At 44.3% G+C, this 23103-nt stretch overlaps 1 protein-coding gene across 1 annotated transcript in view; it reads left to right on the top strand.

Moving 5' to 3' along the window:
- Positions 1-23103, top strand: part of LOC126259176 (peroxidasin) — a 242549-nt gene that overhangs the window by 70250 nt on the left and 149196 nt on the right. Inside the window, exons 6-7 of the mRNA XM_049955745.1 lie at positions 8377-8525; positions 10991-11111. Of these exons, the coding sequence (XP_049811702.1) occupies positions 8377-8525; positions 10991-11111 (270 nt within the window). The remainder of the gene's footprint in view (positions 1-8376; positions 8526-10990; positions 11112-23103) is intronic.

Genomic DNA, 23103 nt, shown 5'->3' with positions numbered 1-23103 from the left:
TTCACATAATGGGATTTCCGATGCTGGCATATAAAAAGTCCCTATCTTACCTTCTTTATGGCTAGAAGGATTTTGAACTTCTTTGCCCTCCTTTTCATATAATGATTACTTCATCTTCGCAGCTACTTTTCAGACACCTGTTAGTTCTACAACACGAGCCACACGTCAACAGCTTTCCCCCATGTCGATAACTTGTCATCAGTTATCTTGAAATGACGTAATTAACTCGTAATATTTTTTCGAAATCTGTCGCTGCAGTATTGTAAGAAGTGTGCATTCACGGATCCACCTAAGAGAATCTGAAGTTTACGTTAATTTTTGTGTGGATAACGGTCTTTGTCCGCACGTTGTTCTTCGTGTCTTGCTAGCTGTTAAGAATTATCCTCTGGTCCTAATTTGCAGTGCCATATAGATTTCCTGACAAAACCTGAATCCCCCAGAAAACATGGTCGATATCAGTGTAACATAAACACGCGCACACCATCGGTGGGTATGTAAACGCTTAGAGTTGCAATTCTCTGTGACAGATAGAACTACCATCAGAGCACATTAATGCTGTCCGAGTTTAGTGTGGCCACCGAGCCGGGTAGGGTATATAAAGAGCATGACAGCGTCAGAAAACGAGCGATCACTTTGAAGGATACGGAGCTGTCACGTGCACGTTTGTGACGGCGTCCTCAGTTCCTGACTGACGTTGTAAGGTGCTCATAATTGGCCATGTGATCGAATCGTGCAATATGCAGATTTTTGGCGCATTCTGGTGTGACAGTGGCTCAATATTAGACTGCTTGGGAATGTGAGGGCAGGCATACTCGTCATCAAGGTTTCGGTCGATCAAGACTGACCACCACAAGAGAGGAACACCATATTGTGTAGCAATACCTTCTCAAATCACTGCTGGCTGTGACTGACGGAATTCTCACAGCACAACAGTACGTCACAGACATCATTCGTCATGATGTTTCACCTCTCATGCGCATGTTCAGTGGTGCTATGTTACAACAAGACAACGCTCGTCAACAGATGGAATGTACCTCAATGAAATGTCAGCATGATGTTGAGGTTCTATGGTGCCCATCGAGACCATATGCGGGAAGAGGTCGAACTCCATCCCAGTGGCAGTATGGAGAATAACAAGGGACATTACAACACTTGTGGTCCATAGTGCGTCACGAGACCACACAAGAGAGTGTTCAAAGTTGTACTCATAAGTGACCTCGTACTGGCAAGTTCTTTATAAATACTCGAGTTTTAGCCAGTGAAATAACATCACATACCCTCTCAATAGTGATGTTTAATTTCGATTCCCTCTCCTCTTTTCCAATGCTTCGCCTATTAAGCAGTGTACCATGCGGACTGTTGCTGTGTGACGAGCCATGTCACCCTTGTCTCTCGGGTTCCTTTGGTATGCAGACCAGTATGTCAGAGGTGATGCTGTCCCAGTAGTACACGGAGATGTAGTTGATTAAGTGATGACGTACGTCAGAAGCCTAACAGTCTTTCGTATATGTACGTGAACAGTGTTAGCAAGGATCTGTCAGGTTGTACAGACTCTGTACAATGTTCGACGCTCAGTCTTTGGCGATGCCTAACACTAGCCATGTCCGCATACAGAAGGCATTATACGATACTCAGTTATACTGAACTTACTTACCCACAAACAGATACATTTATTTCTTCCTTTACGATGCGGTACAGGTACATGGTGCATGGCATTAAGAAGTTGATTGGTCCCGCAGAGCGTTCGGGTGCAGTGAATCGAGGCTTTCTTCAACATTGTCGATTAACTTGAGGCAACACGTTCCTTCCTCAGCGCCATCCCTGTGTGATTACTAGGGACAGAAGATCTGGTTTCTTACTTCATTTCGGTCTTCAGCCTGCACTCTATTAACCTAATCAACATGGTAGTTGTTTTGCACATCTTCGTGCACAATGGTATGGAGAAGTGTGCTACATAATGGTGTGGCAGCTATTGTAGTAAGAAAGCTGGACAGGAGCATAAATGAAACAACCGATTAAAATCTTTTTGTTTATTTAGATACGCAATCACATTCTTGTGACACAGTCATAACCGGTTTTGGCCAGCCGGCCGCGGTGGTCTAGCGGTTCTGGCGCTGCAGTCCGGAACCGCGGGACTGCTACGGTCGCAGGTTCGAATCCTGCCTCGGGCATGGGTGTGTGTGATGTCCTTAGGTTAGTTAGGTTTAAGTAGTTCTAAGTTCTAGGGGACTTATGACCTAAGATGTTGAGTCCCATAGTGCTCAGAGCCATTTGAACCATTTGAACCGGTTTTGGCCATAGAATGACCGTCTTCAGATTCTATAACAATACAAAAGAAAATTTATATTAAAACATAAAAATAAGTGCAATATTTAACCAGGCATATTAGTAATCTAACTGAATTTATACGAAATACATATAGTTCATACTTAAAGGCGACATACAGTGAACACAGGTTCATGCGTTGTCAAACGAGCTATAAAATGTAAAACACCGGTCTTATATTGGTAAGAAATTTGTTAGATTTTGTTCCCCCTCTTTGCGCTAGATGCGCGCGTCCTCTATAAGATAGTCTTTATTTTTCAAAAGCCTAAAATATGACAAATTTAATATTAGTATTTAAGTCAAATGTATGTAAAATTTAAAATTACAGTACAGATGGTTAAATCAGTGAAATAACATTTTAGAACAAGGAGAAAACATTGCTATAGATGAAAATAGTAGTAGCACTTGTAGAGTGTATTTCTGACGCCCGACGGCTGTTGCCTGTTGATGCCGTTGTCCATTAGTACGGCAGGGATGACACTGACAGGACGACGAGTGTAGTCCTTTGCTGCAGGTGGCTGGCACGCTCCTACGCCTTAAAGGTTGTTGACATCTGCTGCGGCCCGCAGTAGACAGTGCAATACTCGACCGCCGGAAGGCTCCATCCTCAGCTGAAGCACGTATGTAGTAAAAACGATTCGCTCAGGTGAACAGATCGTCGTAAATATTGAAGCATGCGTCTGTTGCAAATTCATTCTTTTCATTGAGCAGTTTGTCCGGTGCTCTGCGTCTCGTAACGTAAATCTCCAGTTTTTCTAAAATGTCTAATCGTTTAATTTTGAAACTTCATGTAGAATTTGAAGCTGTTCGTCGATGTTACCAATATTATGACCCCACTCTTGCATATGTAAGCCTAGCACTGTCTTATTACTGGGATACGTGTGTTCTCCAGATCCTACATCAAAGGACCTGACTGTCTGTCCGATATAGCTTTTTTCGCATTCATGACATGATATTTTATTGGCTCCCGATTTACTATATTCATTACTTTTCAGTGGAAAGTTATGACGCACTATCTTTCTAAATTATCGGTAGTCCTAAATGCAATTTTATCCCCGTTTCTTCGGAATGTATATTCGATTTTATCTGACGTTTTGCCTATATATTTCATAGTGGCGTACTTATCCTTTTCGGATGTCGGTTTTATCTGCCGTTTCTCGCTCCTTTTCATCTTCTTTTAATTTTGCTACGTATGGAGTTAACTATATCTGGGTCATAATCATTTGCAAGAGCGACCTGTCGTAATATGTCGAGTTCTTACAAAAAATGCAGTAAGGAACAAGAGTCCAGCTATAACAATATCAACCAGGGGGAGGCTCACTGTACTCAGTGCGAACGATAGCGTCGTGGCGAAGAAGTTCCAAGTGTAAGTGGCTGTGTCAGCTGCCGCCAGCCGTCCTACATTGTGACGGCAGAGGGCGTTCGTAGTACAGAGCCACTGGAAGCATGTCTCAGTGGGCAAGCATCACTGGGTCCCCCACATCCCGCACGACCACTATCGATGTCAGACAAAAACTTAAAAGTTCGTTGGCTACTTTATCGATATGTGACTACACAGTAATAGCCGCCCTTCTTTAACCATTAGCTGGTTTTGTATGAGAGATGTATATAAACCACTTACTGCAGAAAGGCAACATGTACACATTTCCTAATTTTGCGGCAGAGACAAAAAACTGGATACAACTGGTTTAATGCAATTTATAACGCGACTTGTAGTTCTGGTTTCTTGATGTTGATGAACTTGCTTGTTATGTACATGTTAAAGTCAAGTATAGCATAAGGGGAAATAGAGAGCCACGTTTACTTCCTGCAGCACACTAGATTCTCAAACTGATTTTTGTGTTAAGTAACTTGTTTTAAAATAGAGTTGTACACACAAACGTTTTTACTATAGTAAACCTTGTTTGTTACACATTTTTGAATAATATTTGACGTTTTGCTTTGTTGAATGACTTAGTTACCTTAACCTACACCAGGACATGCCGTTTTTGTCGGCCACGATGTGACTAAGTTGCAAAACTGCAGCTTTTCTTGACAGATATAGACCAAAGATTTCTTAATGTCATCCACATTGTTGTTATTTATAAGCAGTAAAGATATGTAGGCTGTCTTTGAAAGGAGCTGCAAAGGTTATACAGTTTTTCTCAACCTAAAATTGTCCATCGCCAGGACAGAAATATCCATGTTGCACGTAACTCTTTTCGAGCGAAAAGGTTACCGTATCTTATGGCACTTTGAAATAGTGAGAAACCTTTCCGGTGCCTAGGAACGAGTTTACCATATGAATCATCGCTTACGCAGGTTTTTTTTTTATAAAATGTAGGTTACCACGAAAAGTAGTCGATATTAGAATCCACCTTCATATGAACGTATGGAGTTCAGTTCATGTTGGGATGGGTTGGGTTGTTTGGGGAAAGAGACCAAACAGCGAGGTCATCGGTCTCATCGGATTAGGGAAGGAAGTCGGCCGTGCCCTTTGAAAGGAACCATCCCGGCATTTGCCTGGAGCGATTTAGGGAAATCACGGAAAACCTAAATCAGGATGGCCGGACGCGGGATTGAACCGTCGTCCTCCCGAATGCGAGTCCAGTATGCTAACCACTGTTCATATGAACAATAGATAACTTGCAATAGTTTTTTGAGGAATATTCTACGACTTCAACAACTTCATCCACTGTATTGTATTTCTCCTCCTTCTACCACGTCCCAGGCTAGTTCCCCATCTGCAGTAAACGGAAAATTAACGGCGTCACAAGACTAGTGTTTTCGTGTAAAAAGATTCCCTTTCTTGCAGTAAACTATACATTGACCCATTCTGAAACGTAATCTTCAAAAAACTGAACTTTTGTAAATTGTGGAGTAGTTGCCTTTCTGCAGTAAGTGATTCATATATTACAGGTACCACTTTTAGGTGCCTCAGCAGATACGCTGCGAGAATCTCCTGACAACTTGAGGAGTATTCTTCGTCGTACGACAGGCGTTCCAAAAAAAAAGCAACACATTTTTCTCTTAAAACAGGCTGGTTTGATTCACGATTGCAATACACCATATTATTCTCCACTCTTTTGGATATAAAAACCTATTTTTAACGTAATATCCGTTCAACCCACGGCCTTACGCCTCCTTATAGGGATGGCCTGTATTTCTACGTGGTACCACTCTGCTGGTTGACATCGCAGCGAACGTCCTGACGCATCAATAAACCCCCTCATCATCCATGTGCTTCTTCTATGGAGTGCATCCTTTGTTGGACCAGACACATGGAAGTGCCAAGGTGAGAGATCCGGGCTGCAAGGTGGATAAATAAGACTAGTCCAGGGAAGTCGCGTGAGCTTCTCTCGGGTGCACAGACTTGTGGGCGGCATTACGTTGTTCGTTCGTATTTTCGTTGCGATGAATACGCTGAAGTTATTTCTTCAATTTCCTGAGGCCAGTGCAATAAACTGCAGAGTTGATCGTAGTACCATGAGAGAAGACAAGAAACAGAATAACCCTTCAGAGTCACAGGAGACTGTCGCTGTGACTTTACCAGCTGAGAGTTCAGCTCTGAAGTTTTTCTTCAGAGGAGAGGTGGTGTGGCACCGCTTCATGGATTGCTGTTTTGTTTCCAGTTCAAAGTGATGAACTCATAATTCAGTACCCGTGACGATGTTCGAAGAAAACCGGTTACGAACAGTTTCGTAGCGCGTATGCAGTTTGGCACAGATAGTTCTTCGTTAATCTTTCTAGTGTCAGAACTACCAACAGAAACGTCCAGTTGTGCAACGAGGTGTTTGATTGTAATCTGTAGATCACCTCGAATGAGAGGCTCCCCTTTTTCCAAAATTGCAATAGTCACAGCTGTGTGCAACCGGCAAGCAGGAAGATCGACAGGTTTCCCCGACATTGTTGCGATGGTGAGAGACACCTCGCCCAATTAACTATCGTGCTTTTGTTCCGTGTCAGATCTCCATAGACTTTCTGCATGTGCCTATGAATATCTGCGATGCGCTGGTTTTCCGCCTAAAGGAACACAGTGGGAGCTCTCCGCTTCGAAAACACTCCCATTTCTTTTTTATTTATGGTAAGGTATTATGGTACCAAACTGCCGAGGTCATCCGTCCCTAAGCTTACACACTATTTACTCTAACTTTAACCTACGCTAATGACGACACACACACCCATGCCCGAGAGAGGACTCGAACCTCCGACAGGGGTAGCCGCGCGGATCGTGACAGAGAACGCGAAAGAACTTGCCCCCCTTCTAACAGCCGTTTACCGCAAGTCTCTAGAGGAACGAAAGGTTCCAAATGATTGGAAAAGAGCACAGGTAGTTCCATTTTTTAAGAAGGATCGTCGAGCAGATGCGCAAAACTATAGATCTATATCTCTGACATCGATCTGTTGTAGAATTTTAGAACATGGTTTTTGCTCGCGTATCATGTCATTTCTGGAAACCCAGAATCTACTCTGTAGGAATCAACAAGGATTCCGGAAACAGCGATCGTGTGAGACCCAACTCGCTTTATTTCTTCATGAGACCCAGAATATATTAAATACAAACTCCCCGGTAGATGCCATTTTCCTTGACTTCCGGAAGGCGTTCGATACAGTTCCGCACTGTCGCCTGATAAACAAAGTAAGAGCCTGCGGAATATCAGACCAGCCGTGTGGCTGGATTGAAGAGTTTTTAACAAACAAAACACAGCATGTTGTTCTCAATGGAGAGACGTCTACAGACGTTAAAGTAACCTCTGGCGTGCCACAGGGGAGTGTTATGGGACCATTGCTTTTCACAATATATATATAAATGACCTAGTAGATAGTGTCGGAAGATCCATGCGGCTCTTCGCGGATGATGCTGTAGTATACACTGAAGTTGCAGCATTAGAAAATTGCAGCGAAATGCAGGAAGATCTGCAGCGGATAGGCACTTGGTGCAGGGAATGGAAAGTGACCCTTAACATACACAAATATAATGTATTGCGATACATTATTGTATGATTATATGATAGCGGAACAAACAGTGGTAGCAGTTGCTTCTGTAAAATATCTGGGAGTATGCGTACGGAACGATTTGAAGTGGAATGACCATATAAAAGTAATTGTTGGTAAGGCGGGCGCCAGGTCGAGATTCATTGGGAGAGTCCTTAGAAAATGTAGTCCATCAACAAAGGAGGTGGCTTACAGAGCACTCGCTCGACCTATACTTGAGTATTGCTCATCAGTGTGGGATTAGTACAAGGTCGGGTTGACAAAGGAGATAGAGAAGATCCAGAGAAGAGCGGCGCGTTTCGTCACAGGGTTATTTGGTAAGCGTGACAGCGTTACGGAGATGTTTAGCAAACTCAAGTGGCAGACTCTGCAAGAGAGGCGCTCTGCACCGCGGTGTAGCCTGCTGTCCAGGTTTCGAGAGGGTGCGTTACTGGATGAGGTATCGAATATATTGCTTTCCCCTACTTATACCTCCCGAGGAGATCACGAATGTAAAATTAGAGAGATTCGTGCGCGCACGGGGGTTTTCCGGCAGTCGTTCTTCCCGCGAACCATACGCGACTGGAACAGGAAAGGGAGGTAATGACAGTGGCACGTAAAGTGCCCTCCGCCACACACCGTTGGGTGGCTTGCGGAGTATTAATGTAGATGTAGATGTAGACAAGAAGCCTCAGACCGCACGGCTACCCCGCGCGTCACACCTCCATTACTGACGCCATTTTGAAGACTACGTATTTAGTGCCGCCACAAATCGGAACTTAATAGAACTATAGGGGCTGAAGCGGGAATATTCTACCATGTTCCACAACAGATGTTGCACTTTTTTTTCAACCGAAATTGGCCGAGAAAAAAGTGTTGTATTACTTATTGAACCCCCCTTGTATCAGATTATTGTTGCGCTGGTGTTATCTGTTGAGGCCTGTGAATCCAGACGCTTGTACGTTGCCACAAAACAGCAGTCAAAATAGCCTCGTCATGCAGTCACATTGTTTGTATTGTCGTCTTCTTATCGCGCTGACACGCATCGATAACAACAGTGAGAGTAGTATTACCTTTGACTGTCTTGCTGTTGAGCAGCGAAGCCGTACTTCCGGCGCACGCCGCTGGACCAGACGACGCAGGTGGGAGGCACGGTGACCCTGTACTGTTCGGCTGCCGGGCACCCCGCCCCGGAGGTCACGTGGACCAGGGACGACATCGCCATCACGCCCTCTGACAGGTTCCAGGTGAGTGTGTTGCGCAGTCGCACAGGCTTCAGCCATGCATAGCTGTCAAATCCTATCGTACACATTTTAAAGATAAGGGATCACCTGTATCTTTCAAGGCAAATACAGGGGGTGTGCAAAAATATGGAAACATCAGAAACACAACACATTACCATACCCTATACGGTGTAAGAAACCCGTTGTCATTCAAAGTAGCTTCCACTGGTCTCGTAATGGATAAATACGGATCTTGTATTGTTTTCAATGTAATCTTATACCATTTTTCCTGCAAGATAGTGGAAAGTTCAGGTTACGGTGATGGAGGTGACTAAAGATCTCGCATCCTTCTCTCGAAAGTCAACCGCAAAGGCTCAATGACAGTGAGATCTGGTGAGTGTGGCGACCAGGGAAGATGCAATAATACATCGTCTTGGAAAACAGCATCACGACTGGGGAAGAAATAGCACATCATGAGGTGGCCCTGATGATCCGAAATGGTCATGTAAACCTTGGCAGTGATGCGTCCTTGCAGAGTACTCACGGGGCCCATGGAGTACCACGATGTGACTGCTCAAATCGTCACAGAATCCCCGACACGTTTCACTTTTGTGATGTAAACCTGACCAGAATTTTGAAACAGTTTGAGGCAAGCCACTGACTGTCTTCCATTGCTCCAGAGTCCAGGTTCTGTGGCTCCGGCACCACGTTTTTCTGTTACGGACATTTCCATCACTGATGTGAAGTTTTGGAATTACATCTCGTGCCTTCGTGTTGTTTCGCTGCTGACGGGTTCGCGAATGCGACGTTCAGTTCTGTAGAGACTTATGCAGCTGTCGTCCTCTTATTTTTCGTAACAATCCTCTTCAATGACTGCCTGTTAGGAGCATGAGATTTTCACTCTGCAGCTGAGTGTTCGCTGAAGTGAAACTTCCTGGTAGATTAAAACTGTGTGCTGGACCGAGACTCGAACTCGGGACCTTTGCCTTTCGCGGGCAAGTGCTCTACCAACTGAGCTACCCAAGCACGACTAACGCCCCGTCGTCACAGCCTTACTTCTGCCAGTACCTCGTCTCCCAGCTTCCAAACTTTACAGAAGCTCTCCTTCGAAACATGCAAAACTATCACTCCTGAAAGAAAGGATATTGCGGAGACATGGCTTAGCCACAGCCTAGGGGATATTTCCAGAATGAGATTTTCACTCTGCAGCGGAGTGTGTGCCAAGCCATGTCTCCGCAATATCCTTTCTTTCAGGAGTGCTAGTTCTGCACGTTTCGCAGGAGAGCTGTAAAGTTTGGAAGGTACGAGACGAGGTACTGGCAGAAGTAAGGCTGTGAGGACGGGGCGTGAGTCGTGCTTGGGTAGCTCTCTTGGTAGAGCACTTGCCCGCGAAAGGCAAAAGTCTCGAGTTCGAGTCTCGGTCCGGCACACAGTTTTAATCTGCCAGGAAGTTTCCCTGCCTGTCACGATCAAACACAATCTTTCGTCCGTGCCTTGACTTGGGGTATGATGTTTTTCTACTTTCTCTTAATACCATGTAGGTCTTCGACACGGCGCCTCTTGAAACGCCAAACACCTCGGATAGCATTATTACCGAAGCACCCGCCATACGAGCAGCAACAATTTCCCTACATTCGAATTCACTCAGCTCCGACAAAATGCACTGAACACACGGAACACTGACCTGACCGTGACTGTCCGCAGCTCGTGGTCGTGCGGTAGCGTTCTAGCTTCCCACGCCCGGGTTCCCGGGTTCGATTCCCGGCGGGGTCAGGGATTTTCTCTGCCTCGTGATGACTGGGTGTTGTGTGCTGTCCTTAGGTTAGTTAGGTTTAAGTAGTTCTAAGTTCTAGGGGACTGATGACCATAGATGTTAAGTCCCATAGTGCTCACAGCCATTCGGACCATTTGACCGTGACTGACAGCTGCAATATAATGAAGACATTGTACAGGTGCCGTTCATGGTCAAATAGAACAGTGCAGCTTGCAGACTTTTAGCATCTACATTTATGTTCAAGTACGAATTTCTCGGAGTGCTTCCATATTTTTGTGCAGCCCTCGTAACTTCGATATTAGCTACCGATAGTTTATTGTTTAAGGTCTGTAATATTTGATTAATGGATGTACAGCCTTCACAGGTGGCCAACTTGTCTGAAATCCAAACTGTCCTATGCTCAATAAATTGTTTTTTAAGTTAAGGGTGAGACTACTCTTGAATCTATTACTTTTTCGAGTATATCGTAAGATTACGTTAGTACGAAAATTATCAGCTTAGTCATGAAGAGGTTCAACAAATGCATATTTAAGCTGTCTGGAAAAAAATTGGCTGTGGCAGTGATGCATCTCAAATATCACTAAGAGCATTATTTATTAAGCTGGAAAAACTTTTCAAAATTGTGTAATGACTTTACGTAGATATGCTAAAGAGAGTGGAGAAAGAAAATTGTTACCTGTTAAAATGTCCATACGTACGAGTCTGTGTGTTGCAGTTGGAGAGTGACGGGACCCTGACGGTGACCAACATCCAGCGGGAAGATGGCGGCAGCTACAGGTGTACCGCCTCCAACTACATCGGCCGCGTCAGCACCGTCGCTGAGATCAAAGTAAACGGTACGTTATCGTCAGACTCTCGTGTACACAACTAGAACAGTGAGAATCGTCTATCGATAGGGTAGTACCTGTGGTATACTTGTAGAAAAATGGTTACCTGATGCTGCTTTTATCTGTTTCAGAGCATTATTGTTTTAATTAAATGATATATTTCAGTATTTCACCACCAACTTTCTGATTTTTCTCCTAATAGTAGATCAGAATAAGATATAAAAGCTGGTATGTTATATTATCAAATAAGTAAACTGTAAAATATAAAATTTTTCCTACATTGGATTTTACAGTGATATTCACTAATTTTACTTTTTCTTTATTCCAAATTCAGAAACAGAATCACATGCTAAAGGTAAATTATCAATACTATTGGACCTTAGAGTAGATACGTGTTTACATAGCCCCTTGCACTTTTAGAACCCATTGGGCACGCGTGTTTTATGTGCATATAGTACGGCATGGCTGTAGATGGAATTTACTCCTTCTTAGAAAAGATTTTTTGTTTCAGATCACTGCATGAGTTTTCTTCCTATTTTTCCGTGACAGAAAGTAATCAAATATGTATAGAAAATTCTATTTAATTGTAGTTACAAATTTCGACGATCATACTAAATGTATTCAACTGACACCGCTATATCAGCGCTTTTCTATAGTTAGATCAATTTGCATGACAAAGAATCCTTAGCTTGTCACGAATTATCTTTCATTCCACATTTTCTTAGCTACAGCTATATTTCACGCCCACTAATTGTATTTGATTATTGATATTTCGTTTGAGCGAGACGCCACAGGAACCGAGGAGATGTATGATTTCAATAGCTGTGATACGACGTACGTATTTTATACCTATTGCTGCTTTTTCATTTTCATGTGGAAAGGGGGCAGACACAAAATGGTAACCCACTTTTTACAATGTCATGGAAAAGTATCTCAATTTTTGAGGCAGTATTAAGCTTGAGAATGTTTTGGGATAATTATAGAATACTGACATAATATTCATTTTTGGGAAGTTGAGTCAACTGATAAGTGATGAAGTGGTAACGGTACTGCAGAAGAGATAAGAAATATAAATATCAGTGAGAACTTTTAACATTGCCAAGAACCAGTATCTGCTCTTCATTTTTAGGAGGCAGATCCCTTATTTTCACACCGGAATACACAATACAAGGCGTCAGCCTTTAACATCGGCACCAAGCCTGCTTTGCGCTCTCATAAATGCCAGCGACATGACAAATTTTTTGTCATATGTGGGTTACCAAATAGAGACATGGAAGCTAGAGAAATCTTTACTTTTCATATGAGACTCGTGCTAGTTCGGTGAGTCTATAACATTGCTCAAATCTGCCGCATTATTACTAATACCAAATGCAACGAATTGTCATCCTTCAAAATGTGGAAACTAAAATAATTTATTGTTGTCGGACACAGACTGAACAGAGGAAATAGGACGGAACACAGATATCTTATCTATTTCTTACTTCTTCTGGGTCAGCGATTTCAAAGCGGCTGTCCGCCTCCGCACATCTATCAAATTAACTGACAAACACATTGGATTCATCCGCAGTAAGCTTGGGCTGTTGATATTACCCTATACTCATCTGACCAGAAATCCATGCCTTCTTTCCTTTTCACTACACTGGCCCCCTACTATATCTAGATTGAGCCTTTGCATTTGCTTTCTCAGGTTTTCTAGCTTCCGTACGACTTTCATGCTTCTGACATTCCGCGCCCCGATTCGTGGAACGTTATCCTTTCGTTGATTATTCGACCTTTTTCTCACTTTCATCTCCCCCATTAGGAATCTTTTGCAAATGGAGAGATCATCATGACACTTTTTCAATTGCTGGGCACATGTCCAGTAGATACACGTTATTTGTCTTTAATGCAGTGGTTTCCATTGCTTTCTGCATCCTCATGCCGTTGATCATTTCTGATTTTTCCGCCTTTAGGGGCTGTTTCCCACCCCGAGGACAAGAGAGTGCTCTGAATCTCTGTCCTCTCCTTCGCCATCTTTCACAAAGCCATTGGCAGAACGAGGGTGACTTATGCTGGAAGTCTTCGGCCGGCAATGTTGATTACTGATCAGAATTTCAGCGGTAGCCGGTTTCGAACCCGCGACCGATACGTTTCGACTACTAATCGAAGACGCCACCCCTATGCCATCTGTGCATAAAAAAAATTCAGATGACGTGAGAAGCAGGTAGTATTATACTCCCCGCCTTGGACAGACAGAACAACGACTTGAGATTGTCGTTACACGTCAGATCGCGGTGTTATTTGGCCGGCGGTCCAAAAAATGGCTCTGAGCACTATGCGACTTAACTTCTGAGGTCATCAGTCGCCTAGAACGTAGAACTAATTAAACCTAACTAACCTAAGGACATCAAACACATCCATGCCCGAGGCCGGATTCGAACCCGCGACCGTAACGGTCGCTCGGTTCCAGACTGTAGCGCCTAGAACCGCCCGGCCACCCCAGCCGGCGCCGGCGGTCCGAAAGAGAGTTACTTGGTGGCTGCGAAATACGTATTTCATCACTACACCAGGAACCATGAAGGCTCTTCCCGTAAAGAGCGATTAAAAGTTTTCTCATGGAGATGATGAGAAGGGGGTCGTTGAAAATGTTTAGAAGCTTCAGCGACAACTTCAGACACAAAACCTGACACCGCATTCAATGTTTACTCCATAAACCTTTAAAGTGCACAAAAATCCTCGTTTCTTCATTAGCAGAAAATCACGATAGCTGCATCAAATACCTGTACCTGTACTTAATTAACTACACCGGCTTAACTCGAACAAAATTTCGTAGCCAAAATGAATTTTTCACTTTGCGGTGGAGTGTGCGCTGATATGAAACTTCCTGGCAAATGAAAAGACTTTGCTGGAACGGGACTAGACAACAGGACCTTTGACTTATGGAGCTACACGAACACAACCCCTGGTTTCCAGTCTCGGTCCGGCGCACAGTTTTAATATGACAGGAAGTTTCACGTTAGTGCAGACTCCATTGCAGAGAGAAAAAATCATCTGTTAAACGCTTTCCAGGCAATGGGTAACCCCTATCTGTGCAATATCCTTTCTTCCAAGAGCGCTAGTCCTGAAAGTCACGTAGGAGAACTTCTGTGAAGTTGCGAAGGTAGGAGATGAGGTACTGACGAAACTAAAGCTGTGAGAGCGGGTTGTGCGATTTCATTGGGTAACTTAGTATGGCAAAAGTGCTAGTTTTCAAGTCCCGGTCCAGCACACAGTTTTAATCTGACAGGAAGTTTCACATTTCGTAGGTTGTTCAGGTATATTCTCTGACCCATGGTCACCGGTGGATCGTTTCGTAGTAATAACGGTATTATGACTTACCCGACTTGTTGCCCAAGTTACCTTTGTTTCTATGGAAATACCGAACACAAGAAGTCCATATACAGAGGAAAAAGTACAGCGACACTCGAATCTTGAGCTTTTCCCGCCTTATCGAATGTTATTTGTACTGTGATGTGGCTGTATTCGCAGCGAGAACTGCACAGCGTAGCTATCTTGTGATACTCTTCACAAGCATTTAGTATACGGGAGGTACATTTCGGTCAGTTCTTCAGCACTAAACCTATCCATATTGCTATTTACCAGGGTAAATCTACAACTAGCACTGACGGAAGAACAAGCCCGAGACAGAACCGAGCAATACCGAATGCAAATTTGAGGAGATGAACGAATGGATCGAGGTTATACCCAGAAAAGATTCGCAGCAAGTACCGTCAATATTCGCACTATTGTACAGCTATTTTCATTGCAGTACGTATACAAAGATAAATGCGGGAAAGAAATCAAACGAAGTGCAGTTATTCTCGAGTGATATACCTGGGACCATGTTTCCGTTATACTAAAATAATTAGGAAATATCGTCGAATAAACGCTGAAATTTTGTCAGTGGAGTTCGGTTTTGCCCTGGATTATGTTATATACTATACAAACGAATTTTATGTATGTAATTAGTTCATAAATTTCTCATGTACAGTACTTTTTCATTCATAGCAGAAACCACCAAGAAAATCCTTTATTTCATTCAGTATTTATGAAACAAAATCTGCCTAGTTCGACCTGGCAGTCCAATGTTCGTGGATTATCTCCATCCTCGAAGCTTTTTTTTTTCTTTTTTAAGACTTATACATCATGAAACTTCGAAGTCACATGTTCATATTTTTTGTGATGACGGAATATGAGATGTAAAAAGCGCGTCATAAATATTTGGCGCGTGTCATCGTAAGACTACAGAAAGAGAAGGCACAAAGAAAACATCATGACAATTTTGAAAGGAATGTTTTTTGGCCACTTCGGCAACGTCTATAATTCTACTGCGAGCTGTAGGTGGAATCCATCGAAGCACTGATTTAACATGTCCGTGGAAATGATTATTGCGTTCGCGATGATTTCCTAGAGTACTCTCGACTGAAGCGATACCAAGAACTCATATTCTGTTTACTGATATTATACAGAAAGTATGGAAGCCGGTAACAGGTGTCAAAAAATGGCTCTGAGCACTATGGGACTTAACATCTAAGGTCATCAGTCCGCTAGAACTTAGAACTACTTAAACCTCACTAACCTAAGGACAACACACACATCCATGCCCGAGGCAGGATTCGAACCTGCGATCGTAGCGGTCGCGCGGTTGCAAACTGAAGCGCCCTTAGTTACACCTTCCAGTTACTTCTTTACATATTCACCGTTCCGCCGTAGACATTTGTCGTGGCGTCGTATCAACTTTGTCATATCCTGATCATAGAAGGCAGACACCTGTGATTTCACCCACGGTTCATGTGAGCGAAGAGGCGAAAAAGAAAGGGACCAAAGTCAGGGCTGTATATGGTGGGTGATCGAACACTTTCCACCGAATACGCTGCAGGAACGTCTTCGTTTCACTTGGAGTATGAAAGTTACGTTATATGGCCTGCATGAAATCATGCGAAACTCTGAGCAGAAACTCCCACTTGGCAGGAGAATCTATTTTATAGGAATCTTAACGTACTCACTGTGCACTCAGAACTGGAAAATTTAAGGTGTCGCGGGCTACGGGAGACACTGGGCAACACATCTGCGCAAAGCTTCGCCGGATTTTCACTGCAGTTTTAATTTCGCGACCTATCAGAGGGTGGAAAAAATGGACCTCGTAGTTTTGGTCGTAAAAACATTGGACACTGTACGCCGACACGTACTCATCAGGAACGTCCATGGGCGCCAATACGTCAGCTTACCGTAATATCGCCGGATTTGGACAGCTCTACCCGTCAGATTACTCAACCGCGGCTAAAAAATCTGTTTCATTTTCGTCCGGAAACTACTTCCATCAGGTGTAAACACATTTTCTGCTCCCTGCTTCTATTCTGTGGTAGTGTACTCGTACTTATTAGTAGCTGTAACTCACAGTTATAGCTTTCCTCATTGTACTCGTATATGAGTCCTCGCACTCACTGCGCACACTGATCACAGGAGACAAATTTGTTTAGCCTCAATGTGATTGTTAGTACGAGTGCATTTGTCCCTTGGTTATCGTACCATTCACCGACCTTTTCGGAAGCACTTGCATGAATAATATAATATATAATAAACGCCTAAACGTCACCAGTCTCTGACTGTTATTTTCCGGTATTTAAATTAAGACTATGCCTATTGATGTTAGGTATTATCTTTTTTCCGCTATTGCACAGAGTTGTTGACACTACATGAGCATGGTGAAAATGCATGTATGTGTTAGAACGGTAGTAGTCATACTCGTCTCCAGACGATATAAATGTCGTACTTTATAAGTTGCATGTAATCTGTAAGAGCCCTATCAGGAAGTAAGAGCCGTTCGCCAATTACTTACACAGATGAGCCAAAACTTTACGACCACCGTCCACCGCGACATTGAATGTCGGCTGTTTGCATTATGGACACGTGATGTGATAAGGAAAGTATTAGGGTGATTCCGTGACGGCATTATATACACTCAGGGATGATGGAGAAGGGTAAATGTATCAGTTTGAGGCAAGGGATGCTGACCTGGAAACGACCGAGCCAAAAATTACAAGCGAAAATTGTGTTACCTCTGACTACGGAATGCGGGTATCCGAAGTGCTGTTGCTAAAACTATAGGGTAGTCAACTTTCAGAGGTAGCAGTATGGAATAAAACAAGATAAAAATGTCCATTAAATGTGAGCTATAAACGCGTATCATAAGAGCTATGAGCATTTGTTCATCTTCGCAACTGTGAAACAATTCTATTCTACTCAACAAGTGTCTATAGCTCTTAAGATATGCATTTATAGCCCATATTTAATGGACATTTTCATCTGGTTTTGGTTTGTACACCCTTCCCGAAAAATATGGAAACCAAAGAGCTTGAGGTACGAGAGATGTGTTTCACAGTACTGAAGATATTCATTTTAGAGCCCATGTTTACTAGGCATTTTTCTTGTTTTGGTCCATAGTACCACCTCTGAAAGTCACCTATCCCACAGTCTCACAAACAGCACCGATACCTGTACTACACGGTCAGAGGTATTATGAATATTTTTGCTAATAACTCCTGAATGTATCATTTCCGCAGCGGGGACCTTTACCACAAATTGATACATTTATCGTTCTCCATCGTCCCTGAAAGTTTGTGACGCCACCATTGGATCATGCAGAGACGAGGGGGAATCATTACAGCAATGATATACGGGCTGCAAATGGGGGATTCCATGGAAATAAGAGTCTTCGTTAAATGGCAGATTGTTGTAGACCAGCGCATGGGAACGAGCTTCTGGGAAACGGCGAAGCTGGACCACTGTTGGCCTGCTACTGCGTGAGCAGCTGTGGAAATTAGCTGGAGGACGGTGAAACTACGAGTAGCAGACAAGGTGTTGGACGACTACGCCTAGTCACAGTACGTGGAGCTCAGGTGCTTGCCCGCGCTGTAAAACAGTGCAACTGGCGATCTATTGTTGAATTGACGACGAAGTGCAATGCTCGAGCAGGCACAACTGTTTCGAAACACACCGTTTACAGCACATTGTTGAACACTGTGCTCCGTACGTGAGGACACCTGTGTGTTAACAATTTGATAAAACGATGTCGTTAGTCACAGTTGCAGTGGGCACGGGATCATTGAGCTTGGACCGGGGATCAGGATCGATGGGAACATGTCGCCTGGTCAGATGAGACACATTAGTCTTGCATCAAGTCGATAGTCGTATGTCGATACACTGTCATCGAGGGGATCGTCTCCTCGAAAGATACGCAGCTGTTAGGACGCCGGCAGCTAAAGGCAGTATCACGCTATTACGCTTGGTTCCCATGGGACGTATCACAGTACTCGAAACCACCAAGACTGTTGTCGACTACGTACTCATTACTACGGACCATCTGAGCCCCTTCATCCTTTATGTCGTCCCAAACGGTCGTGTAGTCTCCCAGAATGGTAGCTGTTTGTGCTATAAGGGCAGAAACATGCTACAGTCGTTTGAGGAGCATAATAATGAACTCATGTTGATGTCTTAGCAAATTCGGCTGATATGGATCCGATGATACACATCTGGGATGCTATCGGACGCCAGCTGATTGATCGCAAAACAACAACCCGTTGTTTACCGGAAATGCAATACTTGTGCGCAGACATCTGATGCCATATACCTCTGGAGACCTACCAAGGACTTGCAGAAGCCATGCCACGCAGAATCGATGCTGTACTGCGTTTCGTCGGTGGAGCACTACACATTAACGCAGATGGTCTTACTATTTCCGGTCATCCATGTGTCTATCGAGAATGCTTTATTGGTGAATTTTACTTTTTACCAGCCTACACTTGCAAGTAATCGGAATTCACTTCTAAGCACTTTTCGTAACGTTGCACTAGCATCTTCATCTCCTCCGCATTAAAGTTCTCTGCCTTGGAATGGAACCAATTCACTACGGCGGTCTTGAGCATCTCAATGTCTTTAAAACCATGGTCCACCAAAACCTCATTACAAGCGAAAAAGGTAGCTACAGTCGCTGCGTGCGAGGTCGGAAACGTAAAGCGCCCGACTGAAAAGCTAGTACCGGAAATCTTACGTTTTTTCCTTGGTACGGGACAACGGCCTTGACGCAGTGATAACGCTGGTTCCGGTCAGATCGCCGAAGTTCAGCGCCGTCGGGCTTGGATAACACTTGTGTGAGTGATCGCCCGAGTCTGCCAAGCGCTCCGGTCACGAAAACTGGAAACGGCTGGGAGAGTCGTGTGCCAATCACAGGGCCGTCCGTATCCGCACTGAGCGACGCCTGTCGGCTGCGGATGACGCATCGATCGGCCGATACCGTTCTGCCTTCCAAGGCCTGTTCGGACGGGATTTCTTATCCTTGGTACGGAGAGCGGTGTGTAAGCACGTGATGACGAGTAGTATTCCGGACAACAATTTACCTCGCCATGGATATTAGATGGCTGATCTGCAAGCATGATGCGTACAACATGAGAAAATTCGTTACAAGAGTACCAATCGTCACTATCCAATCCCGTCACAGATTATGGACCGTTGTTCATAGAATGAAGGCTTTCACAGGATGTGTTTATATTACTTAACACTTCCGGGCTGAGATGCCGTGGTCCATACATAAAACTCTCCCCTGACGTTTTGCCTTCGACTGCGGAAGGCATCCTCCGAGGACAAGCGGCGAATTGCAACGACAGCACTAGTGAGCACCGTATATATATGCCATCCAGAGGTTGCCGTTGTCAATCACGTGACGTCGGCTGTGCTATAATCTCTGATATTGCCAACTGTAGGCCCTAATGATATCCTGTAAAGTTTGGAAGGTAGGAGACGAGGTACTGGCAGAAGTAAGGCTGTGAGGACGGGGCGTGAGTCGTGCTTCAGTAGCTCAGTTGGTAGAGCACTTGACCGCGAAAGGCAAAGGTCCCGAGTTCGAGTCTCGGTCCGGCACACAGTTTTAATCTGCCAGGAAGTTTCATATCAGCGCACACTCCGCTGTAGAGTGAAAATTTCATTCTAGATATGCTGGTCAGTTTTGATGTAGCGTCGTTTTCCATGATCCCGGTGAACGAAGCGATCACATGTATAGCAGACATTGTTCCTAGTGATATTCTGGCGTTATTCAGACATTGCCTTACAGTAACTTATTTTCAGTATAATAATGTTTTTTTATGAACAGATTGACGGGGTGGCTATGGGAAGTCCTCTTAGTCCAGTTGTGGCTAACTTGTTCATGGAGAACTTTGAACAACAGGCGCTGCAAACAGCTAGAAGAAATGGCTCTGAGCACTATGGGACTCAACTGCTGAGGGCATTAGTCCCCTAGAACTTAGAACTAGTTAAACCTAACTAACCTAAGGACATCACAAACATCCATGCCCGAGGCAGGATTCGAACCTGCGACCGTAGCGGTCTTGCGGTTCCAGACTGCAGCGCCTTTAACCGCACGGCCACTTCGGCCGGCTAGCTAGAAGAAGACCAGCCAGATGGTATCGTTATGTAGAAGATACATTTGTTATATGGACCCATGGGGAAGAGGAACTGGATGCCTTCCTGTTACATATGAATAGTATTAATCCAAGAATTCAATTCACTATGGAAAAGGAAATCGATGGCCACCTGAACTTCTTAGATGTGACTGTAATCAAACGAGAGGACGGATCATTGGGTCATAAGGTATTCAGAAAAGAAACACACACAGATCGTTATCTGCAAAAAGATTCTAACCACCACCCAAGACATAAAGGAGTGGTGATTAAAACATTAATAGATAGGGCACACAAAATATGTGAACCATTTCACTTTGATAATGAGACTGAACACCTTAGAGCGACCGTCAAGAAGAATGGGTATTCTAACAGAGAGATAGATCTTGCACTACGGGTCCGCAGCTCGTGGTCGTGAGGTAGCGTTCTCGCTTCCCGCGCCAGGGTTCCCGGGTTCGATTACCGGCGGGGTCAGGGATTTTCTCTGCCTCGTGATGACTGGGTGTCGTACGATGTCCTTAGGGTAGTTAGGTTTAAGTAGTTCTAAGTTCTAGGGGACTGATGACCATAGCTGTTAAGTCCCATAGTGCTCAGAGCCATTTGAACCTTTTTTTTCCGTGCACTACGCCCTAGACTGACAACCGCGACGGACGAGGATCAAATGGTTCAAATGGCTCTGAGCACTATGGGACTTAACTTCTGAGGTCATCAGTCCCCTAGAACCTAGAACTACTTAAACCTAACCTAAGGACATTACACACATCCATGCCCGAGGCAGGGTTCGAACCTGCGACTGTAGCGGTCGCACGGTTCCAGACTGTAGCGCCTAGAACCGCTCGGCCACCCCGGCCGGCACGGACGAGGATCGACACCAACCCAAGGGGAAAGTGTTCTTACCATTTATCAGTACGGTCACTGATCGCATTGGAAAAAAGCAAGTACGATGTGGAAACTGTTTTCAGACCCACCACGAAAATAAAAGAATGTTTAAGGTCCGCAAAAGATAAACGACATATTCTAGCTACACCAGGTGTCTATAAAATTCCGTGCAGCTGTTGAAAGGTCTATATAGGTACAACAAAAAGAAGCGTCAACACCCGAGTGAACATAAAAGGAACTGCCGCCTCGGACATATTGATAAATCGGCTAAAGCGGATCATGTGTTTCAGGAAGGTGATCATGAAATAAAGTTTAGTGAGACAACCGTCACAGCAATGACGTCGCATTGTTATGCGCGAATGTACACAGAGGCTATTGAGATTGCCAAACACTGCAATAATTTTAAGAGAAAAGATGAAGGCATTAAGCTGGATAAGATATGGATGTCAATATTGCAGCAACAGCGTGACAATCGATTAATTTCAATTGACAAAGTTGGCAGTATCAGAGATTATAGCACGGCCGACGTTACGTGATTGACAACGGCGCCCTCTGGATGGCTTATACAGGGTGTTTCAAAAATGACCGGTATATTTGAAACGGCAATAAAAACTAAACGAGCAGCGATAGAAATACACCGTATGTTGCAATATGCTTGGGACAACAGTACATTTTCAGGCAGACAAACTTTCGAAATTACAGTAGTTACAATTTTCAACAACAGATGGCGCTGCGGTCTGGGAAACTCTATAGTACGATATTTTCCACATATCCACCATGCGTAGCAATAATATGGCGTGGTCTCTTAATGTAATTACCCGAAACCTTTGACAACGTGTCTGGCGGAATGGCTTCACATGCAGATGAGATGTACTGCTTCAGCTGTTCAATTGTTTCTGGATTCTGGCGGTACACCTGGTCTTTCAAGTGTCCCCACAGAAAGAAGTCACAGGGGTTCACGTCTGGCGAATAGGGAGGCCAATCCACACCGCCTCCTGTATGTTTCGGATAGCCCAAAGCAATCACACGATCATCGAAATATTCATTCAGGAAATTAAAGACGTCGGCCGTGCGATGTGGCCGGGCACCATCTTGCATAAACCACGAGGTGTTCGCAGTGTCGTCTAAGGCAATTTGTACCGCCACAAATTCACGAAGAATGTCCAGATAGCGTGATGCAGTAATCGTTTCGGATCTGAAAAATGGGCCAATGATTCCTTTGGAAGAAATGGCGGCCCAGACCAGTACTTTTTGAGGATGCAGGGACGACGGGACTGCAACATGGGGCTTTTCGGTTCCCCATATGCGCCAGTTCTGTTTATTGACGAAGCCGTCCAGGTAAAAATAAGCTTCGTCAGTAAACCAAATGCTGCCCACATGCATATCGCCGTCATCAATCCTGTGCACTATATCGTTAGCGAATGTCTTTCGTGCAGCAATGGTAGCGGCGCTGAGGGGTTGCCGCGTTTGAATTTTGTATGGATAGAGGTGTAAACTCTGGCGCATGAGACGATACGTGGACGTTGGCATCATTTGGACCGCAGCTGCAACACGGCGAACGGAAACCCGAGGCCGCTGTTGGATCACCTGCTGCACTAGCTGCGCATTGCCCTCTGTGGTTGCCGTACGCGGTCGCCCTACCTTTCCAGCAC

Source organism: Schistocerca nitens, chromosome 5 (assembly GCF_023898315.1).
Source record: "Schistocerca nitens isolate TAMUIC-IGC-003100 chromosome 5, iqSchNite1.1, whole genome shotgun sequence".
Classification (NCBI taxonomy): Eukaryota; Metazoa; Arthropoda; class Insecta; order Orthoptera; family Acrididae; genus Schistocerca; species Schistocerca nitens.
Note: the sequence above shows the minus strand (reverse complement) of the source record. Positions and strands in the feature narration are given on the sequence as shown.